The sequence below is a fragment of the Lissotriton vulgaris genome, chromosome 6 (assembly GCF_964263255.1).
Source record: "Lissotriton vulgaris chromosome 6, aLisVul1.2, whole genome shotgun sequence".
Classification (NCBI taxonomy): domain Eukaryota; kingdom Metazoa; phylum Chordata; class Amphibia; order Caudata; family Salamandridae; genus Lissotriton; species Lissotriton vulgaris.
The window spans coordinates 513,648,202-513,664,959 of NC_141694.1; the positions used below are offsets into that span (position 1 = coordinate 513,648,202).

At 45.9% G+C, this 16,758-nt stretch overlaps 1 protein-coding gene across 7 annotated transcripts in view; it reads left to right on the forward strand.

Annotated features, from left to right (window-relative positions):
* The window catches only part of MYO6 (myosin VI), a 924,144-nt gene that overhangs the window by 517,442 nt on the left and 389,944 nt on the right, over window positions 1–16,758 (forward strand). For all 7 annotated transcript variants that reach the window (XM_086926522.1, XM_086926523.1, XM_086926525.1 and 4 more), the window contains exon 13: window positions 14,283–14,440. In XM_086926522.1, the coding sequence (XP_086782648.1) occupies window positions 14,283–14,440 (158 nt within the window). The remainder of the gene's footprint in view (window positions 1–14,282; window positions 14,441–16,758) is intronic.

The window sequence follows — 16,758 nt, forward strand, 5'->3', positions numbered from 1 at the left end:
TAGAACTCCCCGAGAATAACATGAAAAAGAACAACAAAATTCCCTCCCCGCCCAAAAAAAATGGTGGCGGCCAAACAACTCCAGTGTATTTTGGAATCGTATCGTGCACACAGTGATTAAAATTGAAAGAGATGCATGTGTCTAGTAGAGGAGGGAAAAACTGCCAGTGGCAAACCCCGTGTGAGGAAGGTAACAAGCAGGCCCCATCGATATTCAAAGTTTTTATAATCATCCCGGAATATATCAGCCATTCTCTCAAGACATAAGAGCCTCCAGAGCCTAGAGTGCCATAGCTAGATGGCGGGGGCCTCTTTCTTTTTCCAGGCCGCTGCAATCGCTACCTTCGCCGCCCCAATGCATGTCCACATTATAGCCTTATCGGCTTTGGTTTGATATTTGGGAGAAGGGTCACAGAGGCCCAGAAGGGTCTCTGCCATAGGGGTTGGAATAGGATATCCTAACATATCTTTAATTTGCACAAGGATTTACTCCCAATAGGGTTGTATGATTGGACAGTCCCATCATATATGTTGGAAGTCACCCAGGAGGCCACACCCCCTCCAACATGTGTCTGGTGTGTTTGGGAATATTTTATCGAGTTTAGCAGAATACAGGTACCCATCCATCATTGTTTTGAGGTGTGCCTCTCGTAGCTCAGTGGAGTGATTGAATTTCGTTATGTCAGACCAGAGCCCCGTCCACTCCCTATCCTGGATGTTGGATTGTAATAATCCTTCCCACATGGTCATGTAACGCTGTCTTGGGGAATGTGTAGAAGTAAGGAGATAGTTATATAAAAAGGAAATCACACCTTTCATGGATTCCACATTCTGTATGTATGTTTCAAACTTCGTGAGTGGGTGTGTGGCCGCTGCTTGTATTTGAGGTGTGAGGGCCCAGTGTTTCAATTGAATGTAGTGAAAATGCTCTGTAGGTGCCAAGCCGTAATCCCTCATGCAGTTTTCGAAAGTTAGGAATTCAGAGTAATTGAATAGATGGGTCAGTGCCCTACATCCACCCTCCTTCCAGCTGTCAAAAGGTCCCTCCCGGAGAGCCTTAGGGAAATCAGGGTTAAAATGAAGAGGCGTATATGGTGATGGGAATGTGGTCCACTGATCGTTCCCTGGTATGGAGTCCCAAACTCTCAGAGTGGTCCGGTGGGGGTACTGATGTAAGCATTCTCGGGCCTCTCCCTCCTGGGCCGCCATATGAGGTCCCAGATCGATCGTCCTGCAATAGTTCTATCCATATGTAGCCAGTGTTTCTCTGACTCCCACTTTGCTCATTCCGTTACCACCCGCAATTGTGCCACTTTATAGTAGAAGCTAAAGTCCGGGAGGACCACTGCCCCCTCAGTCCTCGGTCTCTTCAGGAGGGAAAAAGAGAAGCGCGCTTGTCCTCCCTACCATATAAACCGCGTAATCATGGACCTCACTTTAGGAAGGAAGTCTTTGTCAAGGGCAATGGGTAGGGCCTGAAAAAGGTGTAAGAGTTTAGGGAGCACTGTCATTTTGATTGCGTGTTTACGGCTTAGCAAGGAAATAAAGAGTGGCTTTCAGCGTACAAGGTCTGCCTGGAGTTGTGAAAGAGAAGATGGAAAGTTGGCCCCGTACAACCCTTCTAGCCGCTCCATCAGTTTCACTCCCAGGTATTGGTTGGAACGGGATGGCCAATGTAACAGGGTGTGTGTCTGCAACTCTCTGACTACACTCTCTGGGATTGTGAGATTAAGTATGTAGGATTTATCTATATTGACCTTAAACCCACTACATCTCGAACCTTGCAAGCTCAGTTTGAAGCCTGGGGAGAGAAGTGGGCGGTTCAGTCAGAGACAACAACACATCATCAGCAAAGAGTGAAACTGAAAGTGGGAAGATCTTGGCATCCCAGAGAATTCCCAGTAGGTTCTGGCTAATAAAGATGTAGTCAAGCCGAGAATACGTGTGGTGTACATGAGAGTAGAAAGTATAGTCGCTTGTTTGGCGCTGGAGGGTGCGCCATGTAACCCTAAGGCCCATTTCATGCAGATGCCGTTTAGTCTCTGGGGTGAAGGAGCTAGCTTCCGGTCTGTGGGGGTGTGTGCTTTTACGGTCTGTCTGCCAGGTCAAATTGAAATCCCCTCATAAGATTGTTGGCCCTTCAGCAAAGTCTTGTAATTTCCCCATTATGGTATGTAAAAACGTTGCCTGACCCGCGTTGGACACGTAGATCGCAATGAACATGCAGAGTTTACCCATCAGGATGCCCTTGACCATAATCATCCTTCCGTCTTTATCTGCTCGAGTGTCAGTGGGTTGAAATTTCGTAGCAGTATGAAAAATATTTGCAACACCCCTGTGTTTAGTAAGTGCGGAAGCCCTGTATATCAGCGGATACTGTTTGTGGCGAAAACGTGTTTCCTCTGCTCTAGAGAGATGCGTCTCCTGAATGGCCACTATATCTAAGTGGTGGTCTGTGAGATATTTCCAGATCTTTTGTTGCTCCTGCGGCGAGTTAAGACCCTTCACGTTCCAGGAGCCTACAGCGAGTACCATCTGTCAGGTTGTGATCCCCCCGCTCCTCTCCTGAACCTGTGTGTTTGTCTCATGTCTCCTGCAGCTAAAGTTCTGCTGTGCGACCCCCAAGATATGTCTGTCGTGTGGAGTGTACCGTGAACAAAACATGGCCTCGCAAAAAGTGTTTGAAAAGCCGCCACCAGTCCCTCCCCCTTCCCCCCCCAACAAACTCAAAACCCCCAAACATACCAATAGCAACAGCATCAAGTGTCAGATCGGTGGTAAACCTCTGACCGTCGGTTGAAACCCCAAATACATGTGATGCGGGGAGAGCGTGACCTTAGTCCCTGCCCGCACCCATTCCGGATGCTCTGAAAAAGTATGAACACCTTACCAGCATAACCAGGCCCGAGGCCGCTCTATTTGTCCCAGTTTTTTCAAGAAAAGGTAGAGGCAGTCAAATTGCATATGGTTTTGTTGCAGAGTCTTCTAGCATGCAGCAGTAGAAGTTGTAACCCTTCAAAGATCTGGGCTAGAGATGGCCCTGCGCTCGAATGCGGTCCCTTTACATGCTTTTTCCCCAGGTCATCGTAGTCCAAAGTTACCAGCCTGTGGGCACATGTGTTCCCGGGTGCAATGTGGCTCTCCCTTCCCCCTTCTGGGGGTTTGTTGTCCGCTCCCAATCTAAACAGCATCGGCCCTCGGCCGCCCATGTCTCTGAGGTGGGTGGAGACATAACAGCTACTCCTGTTTGTGTCATTTGTGGTGGCCTCGTGGACTCCAGACCATTGGGACATGGGAGAGCTAGTGCTCCGAGCACTTTGTGTTTTGGTTTGAGAGGATTCAGAGTCCCCTGCAGAAAGACCTAACAGATCCGGACCCTCTCGCAGGTCTACAATGTGCCGTTGTTTGTTGTGGTAATCGAAGGTCAAGCCAACTGGGTAGGTCCATAGATATTTAATCTTTTTGTCGCGTAGTTTAGACGTGATAGGTCGGAACTGCTGTCTCCGTGCCAAGGTCGCAGGTGCCAGGTCCTAAAAGATGGTGCAGGAGTGTCCTTGGAAGGAGATCTCATCCTTTTTGGGAGCCGCCAATAGGATCGCTTCTTTTACCTTATATGCTTGGAACTTCGCAAGTACTTCCGGTCTCCAGTTGATGGACCTCCAATGCGGTGCACCCTGTCTAGTTTGATTTTAAGTGTCTGTGGGCTGACAATCTCCGTGAACAGACCCATGAGGAATGCCTCAAGATCTGGCCCTTCCACTCCTTCCTCCAAATCACAAATTCGTAGGTTTTCCCGTTGTGCTCTATTTTCTAAGTTTTCTGCTTTTAACTGAGTTTGGCGGAGCTGGTCCTGGAGGGCAAGCATATTTTCCTATAAATCAGAGGTGCGTTTGTCCACTTCCTGCGTTTGTGATTCCAGCTCCTCCACCCTGGTGCCCACAGAATCCACGTCGTGTTGGAGGGTAGTCATCCAGGTGTTGAGGTCAGACTTCAATTGATCGATGGAGGTCGTGATATCTTGGCTCAGTTCTTTCCGTTGTTCATGCAGGGAGGCCATAAGGTCACTCATGGTGAGCGCCATGATGACCGTCTCCTCGTCTTGTTCTGTTGGTAAACGTTTATCCGCTGGACGGAAAAAATTGGAGACTTTATTCAATGTTGTGGACACTGTCTTCTTCTGCGGAATACAGGCGGGTCCCACCTGACCCCACCAGTATAGCTAGGGATACCCTTTGGCTCAATGTCGGGCGCCGCTGCGTTCCTCCCTTGTAGGCAGTTATAGAGGCTCAAAGAGGATCACCGGTCGGGCTTCCCCCATGGATGGCCCTCCAGAACAGCGCCCCGAGAGGGAGCATGGGCGCTCCTCAGACCACCATGTGGCGATCACCAGCAGTGGTCGGGCTTCGAGGGTTGATCCAGTGGGCAGGAGGGGGATTGGTAAATTATGTTCCTGCGGCGGGTAATAGGCCAGCCCAGCAGTCTACGATGGTGCGATATTCAGGCCAGCCTCCAGGACAGGCACTGCCCCGAGTGTTGGTGTGAGCCCCCACTGTGCTTGATGGGTGTCTCTCGGCCAACGGCAGTCTCATCCCAACCATCAGTGTCCAACAAGCAGAGGAGATTGCCTTGTAGCAGTGTGTCTGGCCTCATGCTCACACAGCGCATGGGGACAGAATCAGCACACTCGCGGGTGTCTGGTCTGGGCCGGGCCGCCATTTTAGAGTCAGGCAAGCCATGTGGTCACCGGAGAAAGACACAGATCCCGTCAATTAGCACAATCGGGCACTGCCTGACAGCGCCGCCGCGCCTCCCTCGTGTGTTGCTCTGTGGGGGCCCTGGTCTCTCAGCGTGACATTTCCTGTCTTCAGTATGCACTGCGGGACTCACCAGGATAAGCTGTCGGACTTCCTCCTCTGCGGTTGATTTCACACCGCTGGCATCGGGCCTCCCATTCGGCAGCATAGCCCGCCAACAAGAAGGAGGCCGCCGGGGTCGCAGCAACGGCACTGCTTCGCGCTCACTGCCCTGATGATCGGCGGCTGTTAGAAATGGGATTTCTGGTTGGCTGAGGCTTGCGCCAAAGCCAGGCAGAAACCACCATTCCTAAGGTAGGGTAAGGAAGTCACCCGCCAAGACAACCCCTGCTCACCCTCTTGGTAGCTTGGCACGAGCAGTCAGGGTTATCTCGGAGGCGATGTGTAAAGCATTTGCGCACGCACCCACCAGCAACAAAATCCAAGGCCCCCCAACAAAAGGAACTCCACACAAGGTATATGTAAAAATAGCCTTTCTATTGAAAAACACATTAGAGTCACAATCACAGGTTGTACATTGTGCCAACTGGCACGGCAAAATATTTACAAGGGATTATATGTACACAAGAAAGGGCCACACGGGCCCCTGTCAGGAATAAGCACTTGGTAAAGAAATAGCACTTTTAGAACTTGGAATACAACACTTGTAGGCCTAGAACTTAGAACATAGAGCCTATCGGACAGTACCTTCCGCCCTGGTTGCACGGGATAATGCGAGTGATCTCCTTAGTAGGCTTGAGCGGGCGGTCGGCTAGCTACAAGCGTTTGTCTGGGGCGACCAATGTGTGCGGCTCAGAGGAGGAGGGGGGCAGGATGCGTGCGGCCCAGCGAAGCGGCGTGACTCAGGGGAGAGCGTTGCGGCTCGAGGCTTGAGCGGGCGGTCGGGAACGAGCTGCCGAGGGGAGTGAGCGAGGCACACTTCAGGCGAGGCCCCAGTGGCCCAAGGAGATCAGACAAGTCCCAGCAATTTGTCAGGGAAGGCACCATAGAGTCCCCTGGTCCTAAGACTCTGGTCAGGGGGCGAGCTCAGTATCAAGCCCTTGGAGATAGTTAAACACCAAATAATCATGTAGCACACAACCAGTAACTACTGGTACCAGGTAAGCACCACCTATGCAACCCTAACCACCTTAGGAGAATATTACACAGGAAACCTGGGCTTCGCTAGCAACACCTATACTAGCAAGAAAATAACCACCTAAGTATCACAATACCTGTAGGGGTATAGGCATATCACACATGATGTATCACAACACATTCAGAGGTCTAGGGAAGGAAAACACATGATGCAGAACCTACATTCAGCGGTGTGAGAACAAGGCACATGACGTATAAAAATACATTCACAGGTGCAGCACAGGAGAACACATGATGCATAGACACACATTCAGAGGTGTAAGGAACAAGGCACATGATGCATCTACAACACATTCAGAGGTGCAGCAAAGAACACTTCGCAGAAATCACATTAACACAGAACTTACATCAAAGTCCAGGGTCCAGGTTGCGGCACTGCGCCAAAACCTAAACGTAGCAACTGCCCACTAAGTGCTGGGCAGTTGTAAGCAATGTGGATGCCAACGTTGGAGCCTCGTGGCCTCAAGAACACAAGGGGGCCAAAACACTTGTGACCCCAAAAGCCTCGTGGCTCATAAAACAAATATGGCACCTCGAGGCTCTCTCAGAGCTCGAGATAAATGTGGGCTGTGAGCGTCTTGGGCTCAAACAAACAACTGTGGCGTCGTTGGAGTCCCTCCCTGGGGGACTCAATTTCACTGGGTGCCCTCTTGGAGCCACGGGGCTCCGTGAACAAAGAAATGCCGCTGTGAGCCTCTCAGGGCTCATAAAACCAAAATGTGCCGCTTTTGTTGGAGCCCCCCCTCTGTGGGACTCGAAGTAAATTATGCCCCAAGAGCCTTCCCAGGGCTCTTAAAACAACGATGCCCCGGTCGGAGTCTCTCAGGCTCTGGAGAAATGCCCCGACTGTAGCAAGCAACACGGGGGGCGGGCACCGGCAATGTGCCCCGACGCCTCCCCCTCTTCCCCAAACAGAGACGACTGCCTCACTCACCCGCTTACAGGCTTCCTCTGCGGGGTTCTCCATCGCCGGCGCTTTCTCTCTCCCCGGGGCTCTCTCTCTCTCCGTTCCTCTGGGAGAGCCCCGCAGGGGAGTCAGCTTACTTTCCTTCTCGGCTCCGGGCAGCGGTGGGGGCGGGACGTCCTGAACTCCTCGGCGAGGACTGCTGGCGCTTCTTCCCTGCCTCCATTTTTCTCGTCCTGCCGTGCGAGGGCGGGACTTCCTGGTCACGACTTAAGCTTTCGGGTCGTCGCAGGCAGCGTGGCGGCCCGGCGAGGAGGACACAGCAGCTGGTGGCACAATCCAGGAGGGAAATGCCGGGTGGGCACCGGCTCCTTTTAAATAAACAATAAATCGAGGTGGGCACTCAATATGATCCGCCATCCTGGGCAACGATAAAGCGCTCCTAAGCGCTACGGACAGCACACACGCGCTTCCAGGCGCTAGAAGCTACAAGTCAAGCTCTCCCAGCGCTACCAGACAAGATAAAGCGCTTCCAGGTGCTTCAGGGGAACACAAGTCCAGCAAAAGTCCTTCTGGCATCCAGGGGCTGGGCAGGACCCAGGAAGGAAAGCCTTCCCCTGGGCCCAAGCAGCAGCATGCCCCTGGTAGGATTCAAGTTGGCAAACAAGAACATTTTAAAAGAGGTCACAGCCTCTTGTTATACATAAAATTCCTTTGTCTAAAGGAGCAGGGCGGGGGAAGAACCAGTCGCAGCTGGTTTGGGAGCACTCTTGATGTGCTCAGCCCCTCACTCTATTCACTGGCAGGGCTAGGGACATTAGACGCACCACAGGGGGTGGAGCCAGCATTGTGTGGGGAAAGCCCAGCCGTATTCAGGACCCAGGTGCACTCCTCCCCAGCCATCAGCATGCTAATCTCACACTTACCACCGGGCAGACCCATCATGACTCATGGAGCCTGGCTCACCAGCCAGCTCCAGCCAATCACAAGACAGACACAAATTACAAAAACAGGCACACTTCTAGAAGTGGCACTTCCACATTAGACACAATTATGCTGCATATTTCATTGCGCAGCATTCAATCACACGAGTCGGCACATACCAAACTCGAGCCTGTACACCCCATGCATCAGGAACTACCAGGGACACATACATTCCCCATGCATTCTTATGAGAGGGCAGGCCAACCTCACTACACGCACTCAGAGTGCGCACGCACTTTCCACTGGGACACAGTGAAAGTGCGCAGAAACCAAAAATCACTACTACTGGGTCACCATTAAAAGCAAAAAGTTTAGGGGTGAACCTGCCAGAAGGGCCAAGTCCAACAGCGGCCCACCTGGGTTGGAAGATAGGCCGCTGCCATTTTGTCTGTCACCGAGGCCGATGCCGAAGGACCTCGGAGTGGCCCTCCAGGGTTAGCGCACACCAAAATCGTGAGTTCCCCATATGTCCTGACCTGAGGGGACTCGGGGGCTATGCTCTGCAGCACTTACAGTGCTGGTAGGTTGCATTTATCTGTCCATAAGGCCAGCGCGGTCGGGAGCCAACACAGATTACGTCCTTTCAGCTATCTTGCCCGGCCACGCCGCCCAGAATTATAGATTTTTATTGTTTCAAGGTACTAGCATGTTACAAAAGCACTTTCTGTTTTTTGAAACCTAAGTTTTCCATCTCCGACCTTGAGTAGCAGAACAACACTGCAGCCTTTTTGTCACAGGGCCTACAGAAGGAGTTGTGTGTTAATTTGCTCACCAGAATACATGGTGGCGACATGTTTTGTGCCATCTTTGTATGCAATATACGTTTTTAAGTCTATAAGACACCGCAAAAGGTAATGGTGAGAACTTTATCACTCGGACTTCTGACTACTGCATCCTTATTGCATGTGCTTTCCCAGTTTTCACACCGTCACACCAATTTTGTGGTGATCCTTGATAAAAATGGTAAATACCGGATTTGATTTTTAAATTTATTCAGAGTTTGAATGCCCTGAGGCGTCTTTCGCGCTGCTTCTGACCATTGATGGAGCTTCTTCATTAATTATTTAAAAATCCACGTTCAGGGATTTCCTAAAATTCTGGCGATTCCGACTTTCCTTCAGTTGTAAGGGGAGAGAATTCCAGAGGTTGGCACTTCTCATGATAAAGCTTCTACCTCCCCATGAAGCAAGTTTGAACTTTGATTCACTAGGAGTTTAGGTGTGGCGGATCTGAGCTTTCTGGGCAGAAAATATCACCAGTATTTGTTCCTCAAATATTCTGGCTCAGATTTATTTAATGCTTTAAAAGCAATGCATAGAGCCTTTACTTCAATTCTTTTTTTTTTTTAATGGGAAGCCAATTAAGCCTGACCAGGGCATGAAAGGTGGCTTGATGCTTGGTGGTTCCCTGTGAGAAGGCATGCTGAAGCTTTCTGTAACATCTGTAATTTATGAAGAAATCTCTGTTGGATGTTCTGAAAGAGAACATTGCCATGGTTCAAATTGGATAAGGCAAGTGCTGTAACTACAGTTTTCTGCAGATCGGTGGGATTGAAAGGACAAACCTTCCTGATGATTTTCAGGATGAAGAGTATTGACCTTATTCTCCGAATGATAGCCTGTTGTCAAAAATCATCCCTACGTTTCTGAACTTCCTAATGGGGATGGCCAATAAGCCCCAATTCTTGTGGCCTTCCACTCGGTGACCAAAAGGAGGTGTAGTTGCCAGGAGAAGGACCTCTGTTTTCTCGGAGTTTAATTTTAGACAGTTAATCTTCATCCAGTTGTCTGTCTCATAAAGTTGTTGAACCTGGGTGCTCTTTCCTCAGGGTCACTAGATACTGAGACCATTATTTGAGTGTCGTCAGCATATGAGACAGAAGAGAATCTGAAAGATTTGATTAGCCGAGCCAGTGGAGTGACACAAAGATTAAAAAGGGTATGACTAAGGGAGGAGCCCTGGGGCACCCCACATGGCAGGCGAAACACATCTGACTTAAATTCCTCCATGGCAACAGATTGTTCACTCTCCAAAAGAATTGATTTGAGAAAGATAAGAGCTGTTCCTCTGATTCCCATGTTAAAAAGTTGGTTAATCAAAAGATTATGACTGACCGTATCGAAGGCTGCAGAGAGATCTAATAAAATCATAGCAGCTTTACCACATAGCAGTAAGAACCTCAATATTATTGGAGGATCTGTCTAGACACTTTTCTATATCTTGATTATTGCTTGCAATTAAATGTTCCATAACATTAACAGGATTAACACCAGACCATTTGATTGAAATCCCATTTTCTCCTTGGGTTCTTATATCCGCTGCCAAAACACATGTTTTGTCAATAGAATATAAGCTGGAATTTAACGTTAGCAGAAGTGGGTGGGGATCGCTAAGTAAGCTGTGCGATATAATGCAGTCAAAAAGTCATCATTACATGAAGATCTAGCCCCCTCATAGGTATAGACGTCATCAGCTCCATTGTTGGCACCCAACTTCATTACTTCCAGGCCATATTTATGCATAACATAATTGAGTGATTCACCATAGAGATTTGTAGAAAATGAGTAATGTGATCCCCTAAATCATCTATGTGGCCACATTGAGCCGTTGTTGTTAGCTTGCACAATTCAATATTAATATCACCACCCCATATCAAATCAAATCAAAACCAACTTTATTCGGTTTTTCATAATTGTAGAAATACCATAAAAGTTCATAAATTGCATTTTGTATACTTTCTCAATTAAAAATCAGTTAAAATTAGTTATTACTATACAATAAAAACACAGTTTACATATAAATCACAATTAACAAAAAATATGACCATGGCGTAACATACAATTTTACGATAGTTTCATCATTTCTCCAATATATGAACCACCCCATATCACTATACACTCACCCCCATCCTCTTCAAAAAGATGTCAAGTTCCTCCTCCAGCGTAGTGATTATTCCTGATCTTGTGTTATTAAAAATAATATTATAGTAATTAATCACTACAATATTTTGCTTTCTCGTAGCACTAAGTAGAAAAAAACGGAAATACTGTTAATTAGTGAAAGTTTTCTTTTGGGTCAGCGGAGAAGTTACAGAGAGTAATACAGCCAGACCTACACTCGCTCTCCCAGCCTTAGATGGGGCTGCTTTAGTAAAAATTGTTTTGAAACCATTTACATGGAAAGGTACTACAAGCCAGGCTTCCTGCATTAATCTCAAATTTCGGTTCTGTATGCAGTTAAGCCAAGATGGGTCGAACAGTTTGTTTATAACCCCTGCAACATTCCACGAGAGGAATTGCGGTGACCCAGCCAGTTGCCTACTTACTGAATCAATACCAAGGGAGTTACTAGAAGGAATGGGGTCATAATTGGTGCAAAACGGTTTGCCTTCTGCTACTGGCACAACTTCAAAGCTAATAGGATGAGGAGGAGAGTTGCATTCTGCTGACACAATCCTAATACAATTTGAAAGAAGGAAGTTTCCTTCATCCGAATAGGTTACATCTACACAGGTTATTTCTGTAGGAATACTCAAGGGTCTGCTAATTGGCTCAAAATCTTCCTTGTGTGTTTTTATGTCAATCCACCTCACTGCAACTTCTCAAAAGGTCAAACCTGTTTAGCATGGGTGGGATTATTTCATTAGTAGTACTATAATGTACTTTGCTAGATTTAATATGTTGTTCAGTTTCAGGTCTATAGAGGTACCCAAGGGGTACTGCGGTAATGGCAACATGTTCATACTCTCTTGACCATCCTTGTTGTGTTAAAACCTCATCCAATAAACCAGCCACCATATCTGGATGTCGAAAATGTACAACAATACAGTCCCCTTCACAGTTTTAATCCATGCTACCCGCATAGCTCACTCCCCTCGCGCTGCGGGTGCCCTGTGGTGGTTTTAAGGGCCTTAGGCGCAGCGAGAGTGACGCGGCTGGAGAGGGCCTCCTGGCGCGGGTGTCTCTGGATATTTGAGTCCCCTCCTCTTTGCAAGTTCCTCCAAATGGGGCAAAATCCTTTAGGTATTAGGTATTTAAGCCCTATATTCTAAAGATAATATCTATGGGGTGTTAGGGGGGGGGGGTAGCTTTTGAGTGGGCTTGGGTCAGGCCCTATTACTCTATCCGGTCAGTTACTACTTGAGATGATATTGCTATTTTAAAGGAAACTCCTAAACATTGGGATGAAATTCACAAAATTGTTTGTTAGATCTTCTGTTTTTCATGGTACTATTAAAGTGGACAGCTGCAAGAAGCATACTCATTGGTTTGTTTTTGGTATCAGGCGCCTCCATTTTTCTCTGATTTAAAAACACTGTTGTGAATTAGTAGTTCAAATAGCTCAAAAACGAGCATGAAGACAGCGCAAAAACTGATTTTAGTCACAAAAAAGATCATTTAGTGATTTTGTCATGCTGCTTTTGGGACCTGGGTGAAAAAATGCTGAACTTCTGCTGGGATTTCATGAACCATCTTTGAAAGAGAACTGTATTGTCACAGGATTTCTCATGGAAGTTATGGTTACAGGTCCAAAAACTAAAATGAGTACACATTTTCTATAAATTCCAACAGCACCATCGGTCTGTCATTTGATTGTCCAGTGTTCTAATTCACCTTCATAATAGGATTCTAATAAACAACTAGAGCGCTAACGTATATTAGAACACTGGAATGTTGGGAGCTCCATTGAAGACAATGGAGTGCTCCATGCTTTTACAGGCCGGTAAAGACCGGAAAAGCAACATTCCAATGTTGTTTTCAAAGGCCTCTCGGCGCCCGAGGGAATTTAAACACCTTGAACTCAGAGAGGCCTTAGTTTTGTTTGTTGGAACATTCTACCCTCTAGTGGCAGAATGTTCTAATAGCCTTATAGCCCTTCGTAGCTGGGCTATACCAGCTATTAAATTCGCGCTCCCTTGTTAAATTCCCTTGCCTTCGGCTTGGACCTTTAACGCTGGAGCGGGTCTTAAATAGCGGTATAGCCTGCTACGGCGGGCTATAAGGCTATAATAATGACAAGGCCTTTGTCCACTGATTCAATGTCGATGGATTAGGAGCTGTTAAATTCAAAGCATTTCCAATGCAATAGACTTTAGTATATCAACATTCAGTTGCTAATACAGCTATGAAACCAGCTGTTTGTGCCAAGTATAGATTTTAGTTATATATGGTATACATTTTTTATAAAATAACAAAAATGTGTTAATGAGTGATTACTACCCAATTCCAGGATCCTCAGTCCGCATTTGCTTTCTCACATTATCGATGTTCACTCATTTGATACCGCCTAAATTTTTCAAAATGCTAACATTTTGGTAAACATAGACAGTTTTGTTTAATCTCTCATTTAAATCCATGGAAGTAGTTTGTTTTGAGAAGCAGAAGCTATTTTCAGACAGATCTCTTATTTCAAGTAATAGGTTTGTGCTGTCAGGGGTGGTGGACCCTATGAATGAATGAGTTACTGTTCGAACATTAGATTTTTCTTTTTACTTATGCAACTTCCTTACATCAGTAGTTGCATCTCCCTGCATGCATGTACACTGGCGCCAAAATAATTTTTATTGAGAATTAAATTCTAGGAAATGACAAAACACATTTAAAAAAAATATATTTTTTGTTGAATGAAAAATATTTTTAAATAAGTAATCGTGTAAATTAGACAAATCAATGGAACAAGTATATGAAAACATAGTGAAAACTGACCTGGACTACACAATTTTCACAGTCTAAGGATGCTTTAAATATATATTACAAACATATAACAATAACTATTTTTGGGAACTCATTTCATTTGGGGACTTATAGCAGCAGAGATGAGAACCCTTTTCAAGTACATATTCAATCTTATGCACAGGAAACTAATTTTAAAGCTGCCTTCTCTAAGAGAACGACTCCCAGCACAGACACATTTTATGAGCTAGTTGAAAACTTTAGCTCTTTATAAGAGCTCTGTGATCTTTACACACAGCTGTTAGGGGAAGAAGGCGTAGTAAATTGTGGGTTGATACTGTGATGAGACTTGCCTCGGGTACTAGCTATGAATCTCATGGGTAGTTACTCCTCAAAAGGCAACATTTTGCTAGTGCACAGCTGTCTGATTTACATTTTTTGTTATTGCATTAGTGCTCTTTGCACTGTTTAGAGATACATTTCTAGTTTTATGCGTGCCCATAATCTCTTGTTTCCTGGTTATGGCAATTAGGGTCTTGTATTAATTAAGTCGAAAGCACCTACCCCTTGAGGGTCTCAGACAGTGAGTTTGATTTTTCACGTTTTTCTTTTCTGCATGTGTAGGTAGCATTACTTCTTTGGTCCTACAATGTACAGTAGGAAAGTAAATTGTATGAAAACAATATATTTCCATCCCTATTGTGTGACATTTAACATCACCAAATTATTATAGAAATACTTTTTAAAAATTGCGTTTCCTTTTGCTCTTCAGGGTTCCACTGAAAGTAGAGCAAGCCAACAGTGCCCGTGATGCCCTTGCAAAAGCAGTTTATAGTCGTCTTTTTGATCATGTCGTGAACAGAGTGAACCAATGTTTTCCTTTCGAGACCTCTTCCTCCTTCATTGGTGTACTTGACATAGCTGGGTTTGGTAAGTGAATGTCTCCGCTTAACTGCTTATATATCATCACTACAAAGTTCGTATTCTTTTTCAGTCATGCTGATTATTTCATTTTTTCACTTGCATCTGTTTATACAATTTAATCTTGAGTTGCATTAAAATGTATTTTATAGAATACGTTTTGCATTCTGTGCACCCTTGATTAATAGTTTCTCATGCAGAGAGGCAATGTATGGTTTGTGAAAAGTGATTTTGAGGTATAACATATTTGTGGACATTTTAATCTGAACTATTAAGTTATTTATTTTAGTGTCTTGTAACCGTCTAGGTTACCCAGAAAGGTCTCTTTGTAACATCTTCAGAGAGATGCCATCATACGTCAAGTTTTGAATAAGGGTGAGGGTAAGAGAGAAATGGGGGACCCTTCACACCTGATGGATATTGCGGGCCGCTAAGGAGAGAGACAACACAACAAGCATAACCCAGTTTGAAACTGCAAAACATGGGCTTCACACATCATTTAGTTCAGCCCTACCTCTGCACCTTCGCAGTAGCTCTGTGGCATGATAAAGCATCCGAAAATAGTGGAGACTGCTTTTGAAGATATTCAAAGTACCATACAACTGGGGCAGTTAAGGATTTGAAAATGGAACTAGGGCTCTTCCAGGTACAGGTCACAAAGTTCTTTGCTTCGCTTTCCCGTATATTCAGGTTTACATCTGGACCTGAACAGTACTAGTGGGGCATAACTGGGGGGGGGGGGGGGGCGGGGGGGGGGGGGGACTGTTGTGCATTGCCTATTGATGAGAAAGAAATAGGGTCCGATTAATTGCTCAGACATTCTCTGATTCTAATTGTGAGGGATCTTCTTGTTTCGTAAATAGCAAGTCGTCTGTTTAGGTGCTAAGGCTCTTGGGTGGAGGGGGGCGAAGCTGGGGGGAGCGGGGGAGGGGGGTCCAAAGCTGTAGTTCAGTTATCCATGTAGGTATAACCTTGTGTTTATTTCTTCTATGTGGCAGATGGTTATTCTGTTGAATGTAGTGTGTGAAATAAATACATTGACCCAATAAGCCTCTATGCCTTAAATTGAGTTTCCTCTGGTAGTTTGTTTTATCATCCCTTATAGATTGTGTTAGTGTTTTTTTGTGAGACCTGAAAAGAACATGTGTATGAGACATCTATACACTCAAAAGACCCAAGGGCCAAAATATTTGGCTCATTGCCAGATTTATGGTTGTTCCACTGAAGAACTTAGAACCGCTTTTTCCGCATTGCACCTTGGCCAGTCAGTCAGGGGCAGCATGTCTACCACCAACCAACCAACCAATTAATTAAGCTGTACTCTTTCGGAAATACAGTTGTTCATGTTTCCTGACTGGCATGAACTTGTTCCCTTTAGAAACCGATCAATAGGGCATGTGTCATTCTAAAGAATTCATGATTATGTGTTTGATGAAATCCAGAATGCCGAAGTATCTACTTAGAATAACCAGAACACAAGTCACATGTATCTGCACAACTGAAAGCCGTGGCTCACACTCTAGGTATCCCCTTGCTTGATGACGGCAGCGCTGTCCTGGCTTGTGTCCCTAAAATCCATCTTGACCCTATCAAGGCAGTACTTCATGCAAACACTCTACTTCTGCCTTCCTTTAAAAAATGTGACCGTAGCTCATGCGTCCTCAAGGAGCTAGACTGGCGTGCCATTAAAAGTAAGTATTACATTCAAAATAGGCTGCCTAGCTGAAGTTATTACTGAACCCCTTACTTGGTTAACCTTTTAACGTTGCAGGTGTCAAGAAAGGCTGCAGGAGCTAAACCTCTCTACAGCTGGAAACACTTCAATTTAATATGTCTCAAATGCTGAACTCGTCTTCTCAGGTGCTGCAGCTTACTTCTGGAACTCATGCCATGGTCGACTGGGACAAAAAAGAGCCCGGGTATCAAACTAAAAGTTGGCCTCATTAGTAAAACATATGGCAAAACCTATGGCTAAAAAAAGTGCCCGAATTTGTAAATCAGGGCAGTGTTTAACTTGTAAAGGCTGGCTGTATAGGGATTTTGTAAGGTATGGGAGACTGTGTGTATGTGTGCTTGCTACAGGCAATGTTTCAGATAATATCAGAGTAAATAAAAGGAAAACAGCGGCTCACCAGACCATAAAACCGTCCCCCAACAGCCAGAAAACCACCCATAGAGTGTTCTGCTAGACCAGCTCTACCGGCACCACCTGATTGCCCTATAGGCCAGTACCACCCTGACTCCCTCCCAGGTGAGCTATGAACTGAACTCATTCTGTCGTTTCAGAAACAACTAAATTCGTGCCTCTTGTGCATTTACCTGAATGT